The sequence below is a fragment of the Podarcis gaigeae genome, assembly GCF_964106915.1.
Source record: "Podarcis gaigeae genome assembly, chromosome: 14".
NCBI classification, from domain to species: Eukaryota; Metazoa; Chordata; class Lepidosauria; order Squamata; family Lacertidae; genus Podarcis; species Podarcis gaigeae.
In genome coordinates this window covers 35,052,293-35,075,817 of record NC_139690.1, presented here as the reverse complement: position 1 = coordinate 35,075,817, position 23,525 = coordinate 35,052,293, and the positions used below count along the sequence as shown (strand labels likewise).

The window sequence follows — 23,525 nt, the reverse complement described above, 5'->3', positions numbered from 1 at the left end:
GTGTAATTTAAAATAAAAGCAATGATTATAATAATAAAATCACCACCCTCATAACAATGAACATGTCACACTCAATTCTGAGCAGTGGATCAATTTCATTTATTTATTTAAATTATATTCTGCCGTATACCCAGAGGTCTCAGGGCAGATCACAGACCAATCCATCAGTCCATCCCTTCTGGAAGCAGAGGACTCACGATTCAAATCCAGGCCAGCGGGTTATCCCCTTTCCCTCTCTTTCTGAGAGCAGCGGGAAACCTCTGGTGAGATACTCCATTACACTCACCATCCCACCCAACATAGGTGCTTGAGCTTTCCTGGGCTGGTATTGTTGATGCTCCGTATATGTTTTCTCCTCTCTTTCTTTCCTCCATGTGTGTGTATACTTCTAAAAACTTTGCCATTCCCCAAGTACAAGGTTCCCTGTCCCTATTGCACTGCGTGCTGCTGTGTTTGCTAGGTAAGGATTGGCACTCTGAATGGAATTCCCCCTTCCATTCAGGTTGGCTGCTGACCCAGCATTCCTGCACATCTATGGGGGAAAGCCATGAAGTCAGTTTAATGCTCATCACAGGAACAATTGGTAGCTGCTTTGGACAGAATCATACCATTGGTCCATCTGGCTTAATACGGCCCACACTGAGTGGCAGTGGCTCTCCAGGATTTCAGACGGAGGTGTCTCCCAGCCCTAACTGGAGACGCTGAGGATTGAACCCTAGAGTTCTGCATGTAAAGCAGATGCTCTGTCCCTGAGCTACAGCCCTTTCCCAACATGCTCCAGGCACCCTTTGCACTGCTACTGCTGCTGCTCTCATGCATCTTGGGCACAGAAAAGGCATAGCTGGATCTCCAAAGGACAGGGGAGCCTTAGCAGGAACAGGGCTGGGACCTGCTATGCCGAGATCCAGGAGAAGAAAGGAAAGACCAAAAGGCAAAAACAAAACATATACATACAAAACGGGAGTCCTGGCCAGGTGGGGCGTTAAGGGTCCTGGGTGCTGAAGTTTTTATTTGTGGCCACGTGCATCTGAGTCTCGAAGGCACGAACCTCTTCCAGGGACATGTCTGTAACACGCAGAGATGCTCTCAAAGCTCAGAAAAGCAAGCCGGGCTCGGGGGAAGGAGGCGCAGGAAACCCGGAGGCACCGAGGCCCCACAAAGAGCCAACGAGGGGCCGTCACAAGACGCTGGAGCTGCGAGGGCCGCATCTCCGCTCTTTTCAGAGAGACAAGGGGCCGGTCCCAAATGCACCACCAACTGCGATGGTGTCTGTGGACAGGATTTCTCCTTCTTGCTGCGGGAAGCACATTTGGACCCTTGGCCCTAACCCCACCCAACGGAAAATGGACTATGCAGGACGAGATCAAATCCTGCCCTCTAAACAGTGCCTGGCCCTCTGCTTGGGGTAAGAAAGGTGCAAAATGTGGCGACTCAGTTCAGGGGGCCTTTCCCAGACGTCTGCCTAGTGACGATCTGTACGCTGAGAAGAGGAACCCTTCTCTCTTCGGAGCAGAACTATCTCAGCACAGATCATCAGAAAAGGGGGAGGTTGAAGGCGAAAAGGGATGAGAAAGCCCTGAGCAGCAGTGGAGGGCAGAGTTGTTAGTACCATTATGCAGGAGACAGAGAAGGGGAGGAAAAAGCTACCAGGATCCTTAACAGGAAGGGCATAGGAAGTTACTATACGCAGAGGCCAATGACCCATTTAGTCCAGTCCTGTCAAGCTGCAGCTTGATCAGTGCTCGTCTCTCCAACTTGTTGTCAGTCTCCTTCCATAGCTGTCAATTTCCCCCCTTTTAAAAGGGAAATTCCCTTATTCTGAATAGGATTCCTCGCAAGAAAAGGGAAAAGTTGACAGCTATGCCTCCTTCACTGGCCACAGCTAATTTGGGTCACACTACACAGAGCTTAGGAGGCAGCTCATGGAACACAACTGCCTTCCTCTTGAAAAGCAGCTACAATCTTAAATTGTTCAGAATTATCGATGGGGAGCACAATCCAAAGCCCTGACAAAAATCTCAGCTTGCATTAAATGACTACAGAAACACACCAGGTTTCTAACCCTCCTGCACAGATAGGCCCAAAAATGTGCCCCATTTGGTGGAATCTCAGAAAATAATGAGAGCAAAACAAGTTTCATTGGCCAGGGAGGTTTTCCTCCGGTAGTTCGTTGCTCCAATCCCTATGTAATTTAACTAAACTTTGCCCTATGTGCTTAAATCCAAATAAATTAAGCAACCACAAATGTTAAAATATATTTTAAACAATGAAAACAACACCGAGTGTATTTGGAGTTTTGGCTTTACTCTGTTATCTATCCTCTGTGTAAGTTTCCAAGTTCTAGTGCCACATTGTGCCAGCAGGTGGTGCTACAAGCGAACAGGCACTCTTCCTGAAACCTTCTGCACAGACACTGGTGGTTTCTTCTCAGCTATTCTGTTTGGTGCACTGCTCTCTCACCTCAGGTGCTTATAAGAACATAAGAAGAAACCTGATCAATCAAGCCGAAGGCCCATTTGGTCCTCCCTCCTGTCCTTTGCCTCTGCCTCAGTATGCCAGAGCACTGTTCCAGCTCTCCAGGGTTTCAGGCAGGGGTCTCTCCCAGACCTGCCTGGAGAAGCCAGGGACCGAACCCGGTACCTTTTGCGTAGCACTAAGCCACAGCTTTCCACGCCCCAAAGTCTCCTCCTGTTTGCTTTTAGCTGTTGCATTTGTTTCTGCAAAATGCTAGTTGCTTTGTGCTTCCTTTCAGAAGGACCAGTGGAGTGCAAATAAAATGAGGATGGCAGATGATGAAATAAAGGAGAATATAAGAACGCAAGAGCAGCCTGATGGACCAATGGTCCAGCATTCTGTTCTCACAGGGGTCACCCAGATGCCTGCGGAAAACCTGCAAGCAGGACCTGAGCTCAAGAACACTTTCCCCTCCTGCGGTTTCCAGCAATTGGCATTCAGTAGCATTACTGCCTCCGACCGTAGAGGCAGAACGCAGCCATTGTGGCTAGCATCTGTGGATATCCTCCATGCACTTGTCTGATCTTCTTTTAAAGTCATCCCATCTCACTACAAAGGTGGCCATCATTAATAGGCAAAGTAACCTAGCCAGCACCTGCAAAGAGCCAACAACTCACAGCAAAAGGGACAAGCCTCATACAATGCCTTGTTGACCCCTGTAGCTGCCATGGACTTCTCCTGAGACCTCACACCCTCCCTGCTCCTTTTGCAGCCACACTCCTTTTCTTCTCTGCCGCCATCGGCACAGGCAAGCACACAGATGGACCAGTGGAGTGGCCCCAGTGTGTGTGTGTGGGGGGGACTGCATGGCCCATAGGTCCTCAATCGTGGATCTGAAATGGGGAGTCAGGTTCTGTGTGCCCTCTCCTAGCAGGGAACCCAGCCACGCAAACAAGCCCGCCCTTTCCAGGCTGCAATGTGTCCCAGGATGTTGTCTGACCCTTATAAAAAATACACTCCTTGGTTGGAGTTGTAAGAGGGTTGATTGCCTTTGCGTCACTGCCCTCCCAGAGTCCCAGATGCCAGCCTGACACGAACTGCACTTAATTCATTTTCTGAGGACCTTATTCTCAGTTACTCCAGAAGGCAGGATGATGTAGGAACACAGGGTCAGACCATTGCTCCATCTAGCCCAATATCCCCTACACTGACTGGCAGAGGCTCAGACAGGTGTTTCTCCCAGCTCTGCCTGGAGATGCCAGGGATCTTTTCTGCATGCAAAGCAGATGCTCCACCACCAAGCTACAGCCCCTTTCCCTAACCTAGAATTAGAACCAATAGGTGGAAACGAGCAGGGGATCATGGCTGCAAAGTAGAATAAGCTTCCACCTAGTCAGATATGTTCGATAGTGGAACACCAGCTTGCCTTGGGAGCCGGCAGGATGCATTTAAAGAGAGGCGAGGTAGCAAGCAATGCCACAGATCCTGCAGTGAGGAAGGGTGGGCTGGATGGCTTCTGGAGGTCCCTTGTGTTGACTGTGATATTATAATTGGGCAGGAAAGGCCTAGGAGATCAGCCCTACTCTCTGGAAATGAAATATTCCTGTGTTCCCTTGTGGTGTTGCAGTAGAGATGTGGTTCTGAATCCACTGGCTCACTCTGTGTGTCTGTTTTCAGGGTTGGCATCAGCTCCCAATAACACCAGGCAGCTGAGAGCCCCCTTGGCACTGCTGCATGCTTAAGACCTCCTCCCGGGGGGGGGGGGTCCTTAGGAATCAACAAGCTGCCATTTTAAATTTCCTAGGATGCCCTAGAGCAACACTAAATCAGGCTCCTCTGGGCATTATGGGAAATTTGAAGTGGCCGCCAGCACTGGTCTGAGAGCTGCTGCTGCTGTTATGTAAGCCCACTGTAGGGGGCAAGGAGGAGAGCCCCTCACCCCCCCACCAGGCTGGAGTTGATCCTGTGCATGCACACTCAAGAGACCTTAGACCCAGGCAGCATTGATACAAGACAGCACAACCTCGATCAACACTGGAGCAAAACTCGAAGGAAGAGGAGTCTCAGGAAAACATTGGAGAGGGGAAATGAAGAGGACAGGGGTTGAGGGGAAAAGTTAGCTGGGTTAGAAAAGAAAGGTAAGAAAAAAGTGAGTTCAGGTAGTAATGTTCTGCCTTCCACTTACCTGCGGGAGTCTAAACACCTTTTTCGCTTACAGTTCCTCAGAAGGGGATTTGTGAGGTAAGAAGGACGCTGTGTCTCAGATAGTTTAGAGGGGTGAAAAATTTTGTGGAAGCTCCTAGCCAGAGGTGGCTTAGCAGCAGTTCTCAACCTGTGTGTTCCCAGATGTTGGACTACAACTCCCATCATCCCTGACCACTGGTCATGCTGGGAGTTGTAGTCCAACAACATCTGGGGACCCACAGGTTGAGAAACACTGGCTTAGAGGCACTAAGGGGCTCTTTAATACAAGGGGTTTTTGTGTGAGTTCTACAAGGGTGACACAGAGACTAAGAAGGAGCAAGATGACAGCCAGGGCCACACCTTCAATGGGCTGTAAGTAGGAAGGCAGGCAGGTGGGGGCTGGCTGAGGGCAGAGTGAGATGGGTGGGGCAGTGGTAACTCTGATGGACCAGCCTCCACAGCTTTGGGTGATCACAACCCCACTCCTTTGCCAAGAAACCTAGAACTGCACACAACTGGACACGTTAGGTCAGAATTGATTTGCTACTTAACGTTCCCCAAAGTGGATCCCAAAAGTTTGCGAACACTGATCACCGCTGTCCCTCCTCTCAGTTGTAGACCTCTTTGTTTCAATACGAATTTAATTAACGGTGTATTGCTCTTTTGTGCACTTTGTGCTCTTTTGGAGATCTTCAAAACCAAGAAGAGGGCTAGAAACGGGTTTAGTAAATACAGATAAATAAAATAAGCGGGGCTTGAGATTTATGGGAGACACCAGTGACAGCTTTTAGCTCCAGGGGGGAAAAAGCAAAAGTTTTCCAAAAACAACATTTCCATTTGTGTGCAGTTGTAGGATCGGATCGGAGGGGCCCACACTCAAGAATGCAGGTCACAGATTAGTTACCGTTTAACCATCTTGTTGCACTTACAATCAGGGGATTTAAAAGCACAGTGAAGGGCAGGAGGCTCTACCCATTAATTCAGTGCATGCTTAAAGTTTTAAAAAACGAGGGCCCTACTCTGTGCTGCTGATTAGGAGGAAACAGGAGGTCTATACTGATGAATGCAAAACGCAATGATGTAAAGAGCAGGGCAGCCTAGGGAAAGGGGACCCTGAAGCTTGATTCTCCCACGGCCCAAAGAATTTTCACACACTCTCTTCCCACCCACTCTGCAACCAGCAACACAGCAAAAAGGCTCACTTACCACACCACTCGTCCACCCAGGCAAAAGCTTGCCTGTGGCCGATCAGCAAGATGTCCCGGATGGCCTGCAACCCAAAACTAGGTTAACAACTCCTCAGTTATCTTCTATCTTTTGGGGGGCAATCATTACAGCAACACCCAAGGGGAGGGTCACCCCCCTCCCACTGTAATCACTGAAGGCTGCTATGCTAGCAGAGTGGTTGAGAGCCCTGCCAGCAGGAGGCAGCAATGCACAGACTGATCTCCTATGCTCCAGAGAAGCCTTCCCTGTTTTGGATTGCACCCCCATAAGCCCCAGCAAGCACAGTCCAGTCAGTGACTGCCTAACCCTGCTATAAAGCCAGTTGCTCCATGACCTTGCTGAGACAACATGGATGGTTGGCTCAGCTGCAGAAGCACTCTCTGTGATCCTGAACACACCCTGATCTTCCTCCAAGGTGCTGACTTTTGCCTTCCCCAGGAAGCCAGGAACTTTTGAACTCCCCTGGCTTGAGCCACCAGCCCTCCTTGGAGGCAGACATTCCTGAGGATCACAATGGCAATCCATTTTGTTTCAGGGATGATGGGCTTTGTAGTCTAGCAGCATCTAGGCGGGCACAGATTCCCCACCCCTGGCACAGAATATTGCTCTGAGGCAGGGGGATAATCTGCCTGATGAGAATCAAGGACTTCTCAAAACTCAGGAAGGGTACCTCCGACACTCTCTGCAATAGCAGGGCCCATTCCATCCCTCCAGGTCCCCAAATGTCTCCAGGCTGAGCTCTCACCTTGTGAGCAAACTGCTCCACCCGTGTCTGCAGCCCCCACACCTCAAACTTGACTGTCACCAGCTTGTAGGAGCACATGATGGGTTTGGTGTGCTCTCGCCAGCCCTCCCGCAGCGGGCCACGGCCAGTCTTGGTCGAGCTGAAGTACCGGAGATCCTACCAACATGGAGAAGACAAGTATAAGGAGCCAGTGGACCTCCATTTGAATAGTTTTAGAGGAAGACTGGACAAATTCATGGAGGAGGAGGCTATATGGTTGCAATCTGCCTCCATGGTTGGAGGCAGCAGTTGCTGGAAACCACAATAGGAGAGAGCGCTCTTGTGCTTGCATCCTGCTTAAGGGTTTCCCTCCAGGCATCTGGCTGGCCACTGTGAAAACAGGATGGTGGGCTAGATGGGCCGCTGGCTGATCCATTCATTTTGATGGGTCCACTCTGCATCAGACCAACACTGGGTACAGCCCAGGATTCCTGGACTACACAGGCCTTTGGTCTGATTCAGCAGGGCTCTTGTTAAATGGAGCCTCCATACTTAGAGGCAGTGTACCTTGGAATGCCAGTAGGTGAGGGACAAACACAGGCAGAAGGCTTCCTGCCCTGCCTGTGGGCTTCCCAGGGACATCTGATAGGCCACTGAAGACAATGGACAAGATGGGCCTTTGGTCTGATGCAGCAGGGCTTTCCTTACAGTCACAGCAGGACTCAGGCAAGGGAAAGGCCACACACAAACCTAGGTAGACAGGTGCCTCCCTGCCTCACGTTACCTCTAGGCTCCGGTAGTAGCGCTCTGGGATTTCATCGAAGGCGATGTCCAGGAATGTCACATCGTGGTCTCCCAATATGTTTTCCTTGTGGAAGATCTGGGAGGGTAAAAGGTAGAGAAAGGGATGGGGCTGTCAGGCCAGAAGATTGGATGTAGAGCAGGGCATGATGCACAACAACTGGGGAAGGCTGTAGCTCAGTGGTAGAGCATCTGTTTTGCATGCTGAAGGTCCTGGGTTCAATCCCCAGCATCTCTAGGGCATGGTTCGCACCTGAAATCCTGGAGAGCCTCTGCCAGCCGGTGTAGGCAATAGTGAGCTAGGTGGACCAAGGGTCTGACCTGGTACAAAGGCAGCTTTCCTGCCTTCTTAATTTGTGTCCCTCCAGATGATGCTGGACTGCAGTTCTTGTCATTCCTGGCTCCTAAAGAACTGGGAGCTATAGTTTGTTAAGGGTGCAGAGAGCTGCTGGGAAATCCCTATTCCCTCCAAACTACAATTCTCATTCCCTGGGAAGAGGGACTGATTGTTAAACCCCTCTATTAATTGTGGCTCTGAATGTGCGTCTCCTCTCAGCACTCTTCACAAACTACTGTGTCAATGATTTTTTTTTGGGGGGGGGAGCTAGATTGTAGATTGTAAGCTCCTCAGGGCAGGGACCTGCAGCAGAAAGCCCCTTGCCAACCTGTCTCCAACTGGAGGACATCACCCTTAAGTTTCAAAGAGTATGGCCTCTTGGCTAGATGGGGGAATGGACCACAGTTTCCATACAAAGGAGAGGCATGTTTCCCCCTTAACTGAAGCTCCTGATTGGCCACACTGCAAAACAAGGAACCCAAGGCACCAAAGGACACCCTCCCCACCTCCCATTGCATCCTGTTGCCTCTTGGGAGGTTGTCGGTTAGGGATGGAAGACAGTTCTGTGCCAGACTGAGAACTCTTCCCAATTAGCACTTACATTTGTGCTGTCTCCGCAGTTGTCCTCGTACTTGGTCTCTATGTAGATAGAGAACTTTGGCAGGAAAGAGCACTGTAAAAGACGCGAGGAGGAGAATCTGAGAAGGTGAACCAGGGATGGGGAACCTGAGGTCCTCCAGATGTTAGCCATGCTGGCTGGGGAGGGAGAGGACAGATGCAGCTGGCAAAGAGGAAGGCAGGCAACTACCCACTGCTAGTTGCTGCTCCTTCTCGCCTGCCTGGTCATGGACAATTTGACACCCAAGGGCATACTATGGACTCAGCTGCACAGCTGCAATTATAAAGTTATAAGTGCATGATAAAAATGTGACACCAATGGCACTGGAGAGCTCAATGGCAAATTGCACATATATTTTATAGCGTGTTCCCCCTGCAATAGCATTTTCATGGTGTTGTCTATATCTGTGTAGATCCAGCCTGCGTGCCAGGGATGAAGGAGAGAAAAGTGACGATTGCTGCACTTGCTGAAAGACACCAGCTCGTAAAATCAGGAATGTGTGTCTAACAGTGTGATCCTATACACAGTCACCTGGGAGCCAGCCCTATTGGACTCAACAGGGCTTACCATTGAGCAGAAAGGATTGAATAGGTGCAATGCTGCAAAAATGGACAATAATTTAAAGGGCCAGGGTGGGAGGAATAAAGGAAAATGGAGGAATGGGAGGGTTCTGCCCAGACTGATCAGGTTATGCTTCTTTAAAATGTACAAGTCTGGTAGCAAAGCCTAGATTATTTCTTTGTTTTATCTATTGATTATCACATTTATACCCCAGCTTTCTTCCAAGCAGCTCAAGGCGGCATGCACGCCTCTCCCACTCTCCATTTCATCCTCACAACAACCTTGCGATGTAGGTCAGGTCACAAGAGATTGTGACTGGCCCAAGGGCACCCAGTGGGCCTCATGGCTGAGTGAGAATTTGGCCCTAGTCCAACACTCCAGTCACTATACCACAGTGGCACTATCATGCATTATAATTTTGGGGGGAGGGAAATCCAGCTGCCATCAACCGCTGATAGCAAGGCCAACGGCTAAGGGATAATAATAATAGTAATAATTTTTTATACCCTGCCCATCTGGCTGGGTTTCCCCAGCCACTCTGTGCGGCTTCCAACAAAAAATGACTCCCAGGCTGCACACCTGGTCCTTCAGGGGCACAGTTACCCCATTCAGGACCAGGGAGTCCTCCACACCTGCCTACCCCCTGTCCCCAAGGAACAGTACTTCTGTCTTGTCAGGATTCAACCTCAATCTATTAGCCACCATCCATCCTCCAACCACCTCCAGACACAGGACCTTCACCGCCTTCACTGGTTCTGATTTAAAAGAGAGGTAGAGCTGAATGGAGCTGCAGACCAGCAACATCAGGAAGGCCCGAGGTTGGAGAAAGCTGGCCTAATCTACCTCGCAGGGTTCTTGTGAGGAAACAGTGGTGTTGGGGAGGCCATGTCAGCCTCTATCAACTTCTTGAAAGAAAGGGGAGGATAAACCGGGGGGATTTCACAGGCTGACTGCGACATCCCCAATTCGGTCCTTCCCTTCCTCCCTGCCGCATATTCACTTGCTCCCATGTGCAGCCTCCTGCCTGGAGGAGTTGGTGCTGCCTCAGGGCCACTCTGGAAGTCCAGGCTACGAGCCGTTCCTTTGGAGAAGCAGCAAAGTGCCTGACATGCAAGCACATCTTGGCACTTACCGTGTACTCTGAGCCGATGGCGAGGCGATTCCAGGAATCCGCAGGACAGCAGAGGAAAGAGACAGAGAAAACCAGCGATGAGATGGGGAGGGACAGTTGCTGCGGGAGCCATAACTGAATTTCCCTTGACAACGTAAGCCACCCAGCTCCAGCACAACAGCCCAGGCAGAAAGGAGAAGCACTGGCTGAGGTTCCCTGCACCCGTTCCTATCAGGAAAGCTGCAAACGGAAATTCAGGGAAGCCTTTTGCCCAACCTGATGGGTGCCTCAGGAATTGTATCCAACTAAAGTTCAAAAGATTCATATACCGCTTGACTGTAGGAAACCTCAAAGCAGTTTGCAAAGAGAATAAAACACTGAGATCAATCTTAAGAACAAAACATAGGAAAAACCCAACAAACCATGAACACATCAGCATTCTAAATATCTGGGTAAGCTTGTCTAAACATTTTCAGCAGGTGCCAAAGGCAGTACGGTGAAGACGTCTGCCTGACATCAATCTTTTAGTGTGGCAGCTCCTACACTTTGGAATTCCCTGTTTTTTAATATCTGTGTAGATCCATTCTATGTGCCAGGGATGGAGGAGAGAAAAGTGAAGATTGCAGCTTCCTCACCCGACACTATTCCATTCTGGGGTTCTCAATAGGTCTCTAGTTGGGCCCTGCAGAAAGAGGTTGTTGGGTGAGATGGAGATTTGTCTGATTCAGAAGAGCTCTCCTTACCTGTGATTGTGTACGGGTAATAGTTCCAGGCCTTCTCTGTGATGTAGAATATTCGTGGCGTCACAGCACGAGCCCAGCTAGGCAGCTTGCTAATGGTGGGACAGCACAGCATAAAGGGGAAAGCAGAGAAAATCTTAAAATGGGCATGTCTAAGCCCAAGTAGGCAAATCTTTAAAACCCCAAAGGGATGTCTAAGTGCTGTAGCTCAGAGGGCAGAGGATCTGCCTTGCATTCATAAAGTCCCAGGTTCAATCCCCAGCATCTCCAGTTAGGGCTGGGGAAAGACCTCTGTTCAAAACCCCAGAAAGCACAGAAGATAAACTGAGGCAGAGAAACTGTAAGGCACCAGAGACTTTGCATTGCAGACTCTGACAGTTAAGGCCCAGGCCACTTATTCTAAACAGTGTTTTTGCCTGGCTGGAATGAGTCCTTGAACTCTGATACTGCCTCTTGCTTAGCTGGAAAGGGGCAGAGAGACGTGTGTGCATGCATGTAGAAACTACTGTACAAAGGTAATGTTTACATCCATTGCTCTGCACATTTTTGCCTCAGGCCCCACACACCACTGGCATGTGGCCCTTGGAAGGTTCCCGAGAAGGCAATATGGCCCTTGGGCTGAAAAATGCCCTCCCCACACAACAGCCAAATGCTTCCATGTGGCTGGAAGGAATGGCTGAGCACAGACACAAGTTTGTAGCACCTGGGGCAGGGAAGGGAGAGCGAAGACAGGAGTGTTTCTTTGTCACTGTGTTGCAAAGGGCTCAGTGGGGGAGACGCTGGCTCTCGCGTCGCTTTAGACCACCAGCTGAAATCTCACCGGCTTTCCTGCAAATGGATCAAGCGATGCGGCACCCAAACTGTGGGGTGGAAAAAGGCAAGGGCCCCTCCGTCCCAACCACTTTGATTAGATTCTGCGCTCTATAAATAGCATCCCCCGAGAAGAGAATCGTGAGAATGCAGTCTAAAAATACCGCCCCCTCTTGCACGGATGGCTCCCGCAGCAGCTAGCGGTGCAGTGAGACAAGTCCACGCAGCCAAAGCTGTCTCCGAAACACACGTTCTGAGCCAATGGACAGTTGGGCAAAAGGGGACAGGTCTCGGCAGCCTAGAAGGGAGGATTGCAGTGAGGGAGGTGCATGTGAGTATGTGGAAGCAAGGGGAAGAAAAGAAAGGGAGGAGCTGGGAAGCAGAGAGGGGCTGCCTGCCTGATCCATTATGCCGGGAGCATTTGGAAGCAAGGGGATTTAGCCTTGCTGAAGCTTATAAGCATTGCCTATTTTCAGCTGGGTGGGTGGAATGACAAGTGAAACTATTTGTAAGGCCAAGTACATGGGCAAGCCGAGATGTTTTGCCATCCTGAGCATGTCAGAGAGCCAGAACAGAGCCTCTGCTTGGAAAAATGCCTGTAGCAGCTGTTGGCTTTGGCGAATGGTAAGGGTTAGGCAACATGGTGCTGCACTACAACTCCACCAGCCCCAGTGTTTGAGGTGATGGCTACTGCAGTCTAGCAACATCAGCGGCAGAGTATCTGTGTTGTATGCAAGGTTCAATCCCTGACATCTCCAAGCAGAGCTAGGAAAGACTCCTGCCTAGAAACCCTGCAGAGCTGCTGCCAGTCAGTGTAGGCAATGCTGAACTAGATGGACCAATGGCTTGGCTTGGTATAAGGCAGCTTCTTGTGCTCTTACCCCATGCTAACATCACCTGTGCAAATTGCACACACGCAGATGCACAGACACACACACTTCCAGTCACGTTCAGCATAATCACCAGCTCCACAAGGCCTAGATTTGTTTAGCAGCAGTAGCAGAAAGGAAGAAGGAAATTTTAGCAAAGCACAGTAACTTCCTCATTCCACTCTGCTCTGGTGCTTCTAAGCCAGACATCACTGGAAGTCAGCCAAAGGAGCCAGCACTCCACTAACTGGTTCATCAATGGGCTGAGAGATAGGGCTGGAAGGCAGCTCTCTGCAGGTGGCTACAGCAGCGGCCACAACTGATGGCTGCTACTGTCACAGAGAGGCTTCTCCCCATGTGCAAGCTTTACGTAGAGCTCACATATGAACCAGAGTCACAGCGACGGGCAGCAACTACCACACCAAGTCAGCTGGACTCTCCCACCAAGATTTACAGAGAAAGAGGATTATTTCAAGGAAAGGCTGTAGCTTAGTGACAGGGCATGTTTTGCATACAGAAGGTCCCAGCAACTGGCATTCAGAGGCTTACTGCCTCTGTCAGTGGAGGCAGAACACAGATGTTGTGGAATACTAGAGATGTGCATGTTGGGGCTGATGGGAGTTAGAGTTGAAAAATTCTGGAGGACACTAGATTGGGCAAAGTGTGAGCTTGGGTTCCTCTAGGCCAGTGGTCTTCAACCATAGGTCCCCAGATGTTGGTGGACTACAACTCGCATGGTCCGTATTAGCTAAGTTGGCTGGGAAGGATGGGAGTTGTAATCAAGAACATCTGGGGATATTTCAAAAACCTCATATGGAGGAGCAGTTTGAGAACAAAACGTGGGAGCATGGCCTTGTGGTTAAAGTTTACAAGGATTTTTATTTCTTAGTGGCAGGAGTTCATCAGATTTCCTGCTCAACTGGTTCTCTGTGTTCTAATGGCTTTTCTTTGTCTCACCAAATGCCAAGATTTAACTGTTATTGTCTCTTGGTGAAACTTTCCTCTGCTCAGAGGCAGAGCAGCCTTTTCCCAACATGGTGCCTTCAAGCTGCCAAAGAAAGACAACTAGACAATGCTCCAATCTCTAGGGGGTGTGGGGAAGCAAGCAATGCATAGGTGCAGAGTCACACACACACACACACACACACACACACACACCTCTCTATTCTGCCTTGTGTATACATTGCAGGAAACCCTGACCAGCACCCAGTTTTTCCAAAATGCAAATGTTTCAGGACAGTGTTGACCTTTTAAATAGAAGGATACGCTTCTCACCCTTCCAGTGTGTATAACAGGGATGGGGAAGCTTTCTCAGACCGAGGGCCACACCCCCTAATCGGGATTCTTCTGGGGGGCATGTGCCAGTGGGGGGTGGGGCCAGAGGCAAAACTAGGTGGAGCAATTTATGTGATTCTTTGTACAGCTGGCTACATTCTAGCTGCACAAAGCCCAAGTTTTCTATACCTCCAGGAAGCTAGAGGTGTTATCACAGTTTAAGGAAACATTTCAGGTAGAAAAAAAACACTCAAGAAAGGCAGCCAGTGAAGGGTGTGGCTTGGGAAGTGTCCAAAGGGCCAGACAGAGAGGTCTGAAGGGCCACATTCAACCCCAAGAGCCAATATTCCATCTAGGTACACATAATTTTTTGCCATCTAACAAAGCCTAGGAAGAGAGGTCAACCCAGGCAAAGAATCACAACATTTGGGGGCGGTCACTGAGACATAAGACATTCAAAAACCCCTAAAAACTCAGAAACCCCATTTTAAAAGACAATATTCTCCTATAGAGACTCCTTACTGCGTTTAAAACCAGAATTGCATTTGGGTAGAAACTGTTTCTCAGCCGGCTAGTCCTAGTCTTTATAACCCTGTACCTTCTTCCAGAGGGACGCGGGTGGCGCTGTGGGTAAAACCTCAGCGCCTAGGGCTTGCCAATCGCATGGTCGGCAGTTCGAATCCCCGCGGCGGGGTGAGCTCCCGTCTTCAGTCCCAACTCCTGCCCACCTAGCAGTTCGAAAGCACCCCTAAAGTGCAAGTAGATAAATACTTCTAGCGGGAAGGTAAACGGTGTTTCCATGTGCTGCGCTGGTGCCGGCTCGCCAGAGCAGCTTCGTCACGCTGGCCACGTGACCCGGAAGTGTCTCCGGACAGCGCTGGTCCCCGGCCTCTTAAGTGAGATGGGCGCACAACCCTGGAGTTGGACACGACTGGCCCGTACGGGCAGTGGTACCTTTACCTTTTACCTTCTTCCAGAAAGCATGACACAGAGAAGGGCCTTTCTGCCAGATCTTAGGGTCTAGGAAGTCCTTCACACTCAGCTGTGCGCATACACTAACTTGCCCCACTCCACTGACAGGTATGCCTTCTTTTCAGAGAGCACCTTTGTGAGGAACGGGGTCAAGTCAAGCAGAGACAGCTCCGTAGGTGGCAGATGTGAGCAAGGGGAGGGGGAGGGCTATGCCTTTTGTCTCCAGCGGTTTTCAAACAAAAGCCAGTCTTGAGTAATTGTCAGAATCCATGACAAGTTAATTGGAAAGCGAAGAACAAATGGGGAGAACAGCAAAACACTGAATCAGCAAGGTACAGCTGGTGGGTGGAAGGGGGGACGATCGATGATAAAGCTCAGTGGCAGCGCACGTGTTTTGCATGTACAAACTCATACCCCACTGGCTAAAAGCACACTGACCTTTAATCTGAGCATGGGCATCCACACGGGATGGGAGAGCCCCCCTCCCAGAAGAACCATAACCCCCAGATCTTCAGCTTTCATTGTGCAAAACGAAAAGGCTTGGCCACATCCGTACCATGCACAATGCTACACAGCCCCAACTGCACGATATGTGTAAAGCAGTATTGTACTACTTTTAAACAGTCATGGCTTCCCCCCCAAAGAATCCAGGAGCTTTAGAGTTGTTATGAGACCCCTATTCCCTGCCTAGAGTGGTTTAGCAGGCAATTCCTCTTCCTGGGAAAGTCTTGAGAGTTCTAGCTGTCTGAGGGGGTCTCCTGACAAACTCTCAGCAACTCTTAACAAACAATACTTCCCACGGTGCTTTGAGGGAAGCCATGACACTACAAAGTGGCAGAGTGGTTTAAATGTATAATGCTTTTTAGAACGCTTAAAAAAATATTGTTTGGTTCTGGTTGTGTTTCTTGCCTGGAGGCTCCTCGGGAGGAACAATGGGAGATAATAATCTCAGATCATGGCAGATGAAGATGATGGACTTTTTGGAGCTAGCCAACCTGACTGGAAGAGTCCGCGACCAGAAGGAGGAGGAGTATCAAGAGGAATGGAAGAAGTTTAAAGATTATTTAGTTAAATATGTTAAGATAATTTAAATAGAATTACTTGTGAGTAACAGATTGGCCTAGGATTTAAATATGTGAAATTATATAGTACCATGGATAGAAGTAAAAATGAAAAGAAAGAAAGATGTTAGTTGAACAAGTAGATCTTATATGAAAATAGTGTTGGAAAACTGCTACAAGGAGCTATATGGAAACTCAGCTAGGGGGGTTTGAGGAAGTCACCCAACAATGATAACAAAAATGGGACTATAACAGTTAGGATAAATGTTTGTTTGTTTGCTTTTTGATATAGTAATGTTTTTCTTGTTTGTTGTTATGTTTGTTATAAATTTGGAAAATCAATTAAAAAATTGAAAAATAAAATAAAATTTCAGATCATGATTTCTTAAAAAAAAAAACCCACTCAAAACCACACACACAAAGATAACAACAAAAGCCACTGGCTGGCTTCTCACCTGGAGAGGTGCACACGTTTTTCGGTGAACTGGCCACAGCCGTGGACAGGGTCTTCGTGGGGCTCATTCTTCACCACTTCCACACCTTCCCCTTTGTCGCTCTCTTGGTGGCTGTGCTTGCTGATGGTGTACAGCTGCCCAACACGGTACTGTTAAGGAAATACAAAAGACTGTCATCTTGCACAGCTCAAGAAGCTGAGTTGAGGGGGCCCTGAGTGGGGAGGACTGAGAGCCCTTCTGCCTGCCATTCTCTCAGCCATACAAACTCTGCCTGCCTGAAGACGGACTGGGCTGCTGAGATCTGAGACTCAACACAGCAGCATTCCTGTTATTTCCAATGTGTTGGTGTAAGTGTTGTTCTTTAAATGGCCAAAACAGCCCCCTCTGCCCACAAAAGGGAAGGGGAGGCCAAACTTGGGGGAACCTCTAAGTTCAATATACAGTCTACCATTCTCTAAGCTTCCAAACCTTCCCTTCTGTCCAAAATCTGTAATATGTAGATAATGGCCTATACTAGAGAGTTGTCCTAAGAGTTACCGGGACAATATACCAAGAGTGTTTGACCACTCTAAGGCTGAAATCCTTTACACTCACCTGGGAGTAAATCAATGACTTTTTAAATATATTTTTTATTAAAGACTTCTTATTGTACAATACATGTGTTGTCTCTTTTTTCAAGTTGTGTTTTCTACAATTCAATTTCATTTGTTGTGAGACATTAGTGTTACACACAATGTTAAGTTATGAGGAAAAGAGGGAGAGAGGGGGAAAGGTGAGTGGGGTGGGGTGGTTATGTTAATAAGACTTACTTCTAAGTAAATATGTAAAGGATGATGCTATAAAATACCACACAATTTTTTTTAAGCTTTCCTTTTTTTGGAACCTTTTTTTAAATAGCCCTAAACGGTTTTTATGTGGTTTAGGTTTTTTTTTGCAAGATGCTCCCCTGTTAATTTGTCTTTTAAAACTGCTTTCATCTGGGTATGATTCCAAACCTAGCAAATGTTCTATTTTTACAAATTCTGCCTCTGTGCCCCCACAAGCCTCTTCAACTGAACCAAGAAATCTTATCTGGAGCTTTACCACAAGAACAAAACATGTAGGAAATGAGATGCTAAGTACCTAACACCCACCCACTCGATAATCTGGCAAAATCCTTGCAAGCTCACATCCCCAACTTTATCTAAAAGCATGCAATGTAGATGTAGATGTACACATCTATTATTTTCCTGCTCCTTGCAGTAAGAAGAATAGCTCATCAGGGTCAAGGGTAGATGAAACCTTTTGTTCCAAACCTTGAGCTTTCAAGTCATGCATACACACACACACACACACACACACACACACACACAAAGTTAATTAGGATCATTCAAATGTGGCAACTTGAAACTGTTCAGCTCAGGCTAAGCTTTCCCACTGACCCTGATGTTGGGAAAGATGGAGGGCACAAGGAGAAGGGGACGAGATGGTTGGATAGTGTCTTTGAAGCTACAAACATGAGTCTGACCAAACTGCGGGAGGCAGTGGAAGACAGAAGTGCCTGGCGTGCTCTGGTCCATGGGGACACGAAGAGTCGGACACGACTAAACAACTAAACAACATTTCATTTTTAAAGCACTTCCCCACACAAGGCACACAAAATGGTGCACTAAAAAAAGGAAGGCTATGTGCACACCATACACTGCAAGCGCGTGGTTCCTCCATCTCCCATCATCCCTGACCATTGGCTATTTTGGCTGAGAACACAGTCCTGGACTAGGTGGGCCTTGGCCTTGATCCAGTAGCCAGGCTCTTCTGACAATCTTACGGTGTACGAAACTCCTCCTGGTCTGGCCTTTCCTCTGCATTGTGAACTGTAAGCTCTTGGGAGGCAGAGACCCTGCCCTCTTGTATTCTGGAAAGTGCCATGCGCACTGAGAGCACTACATCACTGAATCAAACAAAACAAAGAAGCCACAATGGAGGAAACTTCTCTTGGCTTCCCTGCACCCGGTCACCATTTCATGGACCACTTTCTGGAAAACAGGAGGTGTGATGTGTAGCGCGCAGCACAGAAGACAGATCACCCGAGTGCCAGCAGCAGAGCCAGGGCAGATAAGGAGGGAGCTCCCCCCCCCACGCATGCTGAACACCAGACTCCCAAAGTGCCCAGGCAGAGCCTGGGAATGTCCTGGTCTCAGTAAGGGCTGTTTTGCACGCATGGGAGGATCCATCCTGCCTGGAGAAGGTCACGGCTGGGGCACTTTGGGGAAGCCCAGACAGGCTGTGTTTACGGCGAAGAATGACCTTGGCCTGTCCTGAACGGGGAGGCCGCAATTCCCAAGGTAGGAAGGAATCCAGGCATGTGACAACAACGAGAAAGCAGTGTGTGTTGTGTGTCAGAGAGAGAGAGAGAAAGTGTATGTGTGCTGGAAGCTGTGTACACAGCATACATTCAAAGCATATTTTCCCCCTCCCCAAAGGAAACCTGCAGGGAAATGCAGTTGGTTAAGGATGCTGGGAACTGTAGTTCTGTGAGCGGTGAACTATAGCTCCCAGGACTCCTTTTTTTGGGGGGGGGATAATGTGCTTTAAATGCATTCTATGTACACAGTCAGAAAGATGCAGAATCAGAGTGGTAGGTTTTGAGGCAGGGGTGGTGCTGCTTTTTTCAGCCTGAGGGCCGCATTCACCTCTGGGGAACGTTTCAAGGGCCACATAGCAATTCTGGAAAGGGCCAAAGGAAAAAAAAACACGGCAGAAACTGGCTGGGTTCTGCACACACAATCCTCTCTACCCTCCATTCAGGGAAGCAAGCGGCACGATTGGGGCTCAAGGACACATTTCAGCAAATTTCAAGGTGCAAAGAAGGGCCTATGAGAGGCGTGTGGCTCGGGAGACATCTGGGGGCCAGAGTGAAAGGCCCAGGGGGTAGTACTTGGCCCCTCACTCTTGCTCCCCCCCCCACAACACACAAATACACACTCCACAAACCGGCAGCCACACTGTAGTCACAAGGCTAAGGAGGCAACATAATGCATGAAATGTTGCTGCCATCCTTAGGAGCATTGGATGAGAATGTAGTTGGGATGCTGGAAGGAGCATGGGAAGCTAGGAACTGAGTCAGATGCTTGGTCAACCTAGTCTAGTACTATCTACACTGACTGGCAGCAGCTCTCCAGGATTTCAGACAGCGTTCTCTCCTGGCCTTGCCTGGAGATGTCAGGGATGGAACCAGGGATCTTCTGCATGCAAAGCAGATGTCCTATCACATCCCTGCAATGTCTCCACCAGCTTGGGCTGGTTAATGGCTCTCTCCAACCTATTTAGACTGGGGCTGCATCTCTCCACTGGTCCTATGCGCGTGGAACAGCAGCACCTGGAGTCACAGATTCCTGGTTTTGACCTGACTCAGCCTTCTGGGCTCTGGGCTTCCGTTTGACGGCTGCTTACGGCTCGGCTCCAACAATTGCACAAACCACAGCTATTCCTTTGGGGGGGGGGGGTGCAGCACATTCAGTTCTTGTGCCGTCCTGGAAAACGGAAAAGTCATCCAACCACAGCGGCTTGATATTTGCATGTGTGGGCCTGGGTAACTATGGAAAAAACTCACCCGTCAAATTCAGCTCTCCAAGGGATCAGCTCAACCTGAAGCTCCCCAAGCTAATATTCTCTCGTCTCGTTCCTCTCCGAGAGCAGCCTCCCGTTTAAAAGATAAGCTTTTAAAGTAGCCGATGTGTTGTTTCCTTGTGGCTTTCCATGGTGTGATTGACTTATTTAAAAGAGATGGTTTCAAAAGCAAGGCTGGGGAGGGTGTCTGGCCTGGAGAGAGTCCTGAGGGCCAAGCAGAGAGGAATGCAGGGCCGGATTTATTTCCCCCTCTGTAGCCTGCGAGGGATTTTCACTCAGTTGTACAGCATGTCCTTTGCATGCAGTTGGTTCCAGGATCAATCTGTCGCACCTCCGGGTAGGGCTGTAAGAGAGCCTCTTGTCCTGAGACCCTGGAGAGCTGCTGCCAGTCAGTGTAGATAATACTGAGCTAGACAGATCTGTACAAGGTAGCTTCTTGTGATTCCTAGGTTCCCCATCCCTACCATACAGAGGTGTTTGCGGTCCACTAACTAAATACAAGAATTTTTTTGCAGACATGGAAAAAGCAAAGTAGAGGCTGGTTTATTGACTGCCAGAAAACACTTACAGGAGGGGGATTGTTTCTGCAAGGTAAACACTGATGCCAGGGAAGCGATCGGGTTCCAGCAAATTCTGAATATGCTAGCTGGGGCTGTTTGGTCAGCCCCGACAAAAAAAAGAGAGCGGCAGCTGTGTTGAAATGAGCTACTTTTACCCTGCCATACGGATGAGGAAGGGGGAGCTGAATCACAAAACATGCTGTGCGGATTTCAAAGCCCATGTGAGGCCTCAGCTGTCAGGGGGAGCCTTGTCCAAGCTGGCTCAGCCCTCAAAAGATGTAAATGGAAAGGCCTCTCCAAGTATGAACAGAGTGCCATCCTCTCCCCAAACTTCCAAAATAAGAAGGATTTTCAGAGCAGAATGAGGTGCAATATCCTGGCAGCTTCCAGGTCCAGCTCTGCACATTTAAGAAACCAACTTTGCTGGTAAAGGTCCTAGGGCTGCAACCAGGAACCACAAGAAAGATCACAGGGACTAGCACCATAAGAAGTACTGCAAATTATTAGGGCAAGTATTATGTATCTGCTCAGACATAACACCAATGTTCCCCAACAGTCTTCCCCCTGCTCCCAGTTCTGTCCAAACTCAATTACTGATTTGCATAAAGTATGCCTGTGGAGGAAATGTATGCAAAAATATGGTATATTTTATTACATTTATACCCTTTGCAGCAGCCCCAACACCCTTTCAAGAAGCTAAAGGCAGCAAATTGGAGTCTTTCCCTGCATTTTATCTCCACAACAACCCTGTGAGGTAGGGTTCAGCTGATTATTGGGTCACATACACCCCATATGATTAACATTTAGGATTCATATAGTGCTTTCAAAGGTCAAAAATACTTCACGTTGCGTGCATTATTAGTGTAATCTTTACAATGGCCCTTTAAGATAGACCATTATCAGTACCCCCCATACCGGAGGCTGACACCTAGTGAATTAATGGCAGCCCATCTTCTCTCTCTGGTTAGGTAAATGTCTGTGGAGGCAATTCACCCAGGGAAGCTCTTTCACACAAACACTTCCCCCCATGTGAAATGGTCCCGTGCAAGGACTGTGGAGCCTCCATCAGGCACAGGACTCCCAAAAGTGAATTAAAGTGAGATAGCTATGAGTATATTGACTCTTCTTCCACCTTAAACACAACCAGGATTCTCTCGTTTCTGAGAGTCAACTTGCACGTTGCCTTTGCCTTGGTTTTGTAGATATGAAAGTACAGCTAGAGGAAAACAAACAGAGCATACAGTAGCAACACAGAGATCTTACCCCGAGGCTGTATAAACACGGAAGTTTATTCCATTTCATGACATGTCCCTTACTATTAATTTCCACATTATATCTAAGCTTTCACACAATGTAAAAGCCACTTCTAGAACTAAAGTGGAATACACTTCAAGTTCAGCACTCTTTTCCACATTGTTTGCAATTTTTTTCCCCCCTTCTTTTTTCTGTAAGCAATTAACATGGAAATGAGCTCTAAGCTTGCATGATATTCCACTATAGTTCCAGAAGTAGCTTTTACATTGTGTGAAAGCTCAGCTATAATGCTGAACTTAACAGAAATGGGCAAGTTGGGAAAATGGAATAAACTACTATGTGAATGCAGCCTGGAACAAACCAATATGCTAAAATGAATCCTGCATACGGCTGATGCACAACTACTCCATTTTTCACACTGCCAAACAACACCATTCACTCAAAAATAATCTGTGGGCTCTTCTTGAGTAGATATGCACCTACTCATCCATACCACCCATCTACTCCCTCTCCATTGACACCAATTGTCCTCCATGCCATCCATTACATAGCCAAATCTGATCAACTTTGAAGTGTGCTGATTGGCTAGGAAGCATTCTGCTCACATGATCCCTAACTGGCTAGGACAAGCCCTGCAGCTGACTTGGACTGAAGCTGCCATTATCCCTGACCATTGGGGCTGGTGACAGCCGTACCCTAAAACATTTGGAGGGCACCAGGCTGCGGAACTTTGAGTTTAGGATCATACATCTGACAAATCTTTAATTTAGTACCCAGGAAAAACAATGGCACTCAAGAGGATAAGGTTGCGGGTTGTGTGTGTGACGAATATTCAAAAAAGCAAGTACTTGGGAGAGAAAATCTTTATATGCCCACTACCATGGCTAAAACTGGAGCATATTCATCACAAGTCTGAATTTTGTGTTAGCTGGAACATATCCAGGGCATGTAGACCACCACCTTGCACACTGCAGTACAAGGATCTGGGAGACCTGGGTTCAAAACCCTCCTCTGCCATGAAGCTCACTGGGTGACCTTGGGTCAGTCACTGCCTCTCAGCCTAACCTACCTCACAGGGTCGTTGAGGGGGTTCAATGAGGAGGGTGGGAAAACCATGTACTCCACCTTGAGTTCCTTGGAGAAAAAGGTGGGATGTAAATGTCAATCAACCAATCAATAACAGAGGCTGGATATAGAAGTTATGATCTGTGGAAGAGCTGGGACATACATCAGTCCCAAGTCCTCCATAGAAAAATAGGAATTCTCCTATTGCGCCCCTCCCTCGCTTGCTAGAAACTTAAACATGACTACTACTTTTCTTGCTCGACAAATAATGTGGGAGGGGGGAGAGGTTCACTTGACAATGTCTTTGCATACTCATTATTTTATTGTTCTGCTGAAGCTTCTTGTCATCACTCTAACTGCTGGAGAGCTATTATCTGTACTCCATCAGGTTGTCAGTGTTATCTGCATGTTAACCTGAAATCACCACTCGCACAGCGCATTACTAATCACCACTTTCCCAGAGCAGGGCAGAGCTGCAGGGAACCCTTGGACCAATGCAGTGCCTGTTGTCAACATTTATTTTATTTTACATTTATGAGATTTATATACTACCCTTCAACACAAGTTCTCAGGGCGTTTCACAATATAAACATTGCTGTGTCCACAGCAGCAGATGCTTCCAAGAACTCCACTCCCCATAGGTCACCGAAACATGGAAAAAGTGGGGTCGCGGCTCAGTGGTAGAGTATCTGCTTTGCATACAGAAGGCCCCAGCTTCAGTCCCTGGCATCTCCAGGCCAACATGAGCAGTGGTTTCTCAGGGAACTGCTGTGGACACTGAACACGGACCAAGCAAGCCACTGGTGCAATAGAAATAGTTTATCACGTAACGGTCCA

The 23,525-nt window shown here is 48.4% G+C and overlaps 1 protein-coding gene and 1 long non-coding RNA gene across 2 annotated transcripts in view; one reads left to right on the top strand and one right to left on the bottom strand.

Annotated features, from left to right (window-relative positions):
* The window catches only part of LOC310831030 (cytoplasmic phosphatidylinositol transfer protein 1-like), a 48,101-nt gene that overhangs the window by 4,421 nt on the left and 20,155 nt on the right, over nucleotides 1-23,525 (bottom strand). The window contains exons 3-9 of the mRNA XM_083711062.1: nucleotides 16,201-16,349; nucleotides 10,762-10,850; nucleotides 10,040-10,047; nucleotides 8,329-8,400; nucleotides 7,374-7,469; nucleotides 6,611-6,766; nucleotides 5,845-5,908 (exon numbers count right to left, since the gene is read on the bottom strand). Coding sequence (XP_083567188.1) covers nucleotides 5,845-5,908; nucleotides 6,611-6,766; nucleotides 7,374-7,469; nucleotides 8,329-8,400; nucleotides 10,040-10,047; nucleotides 10,762-10,850; nucleotides 16,201-16,349 — 634 coding nt within the window. The remainder of the gene's footprint in view (nucleotides 1-5,844; nucleotides 5,909-6,610; nucleotides 6,767-7,373; nucleotides 7,470-8,328; nucleotides 8,401-10,039; nucleotides 10,048-10,761; nucleotides 10,851-16,200; nucleotides 16,350-23,525) is intronic.
* On the top strand, nucleotides 1,072-2,270 carry LOC310831035. Its single transcript, XR_014557736.1, has 2 exons — nucleotides 1,072-1,760; nucleotides 1,859-2,270. It is a non-coding gene; the product is annotated as an uncharacterized lncRNA (long non-coding RNA).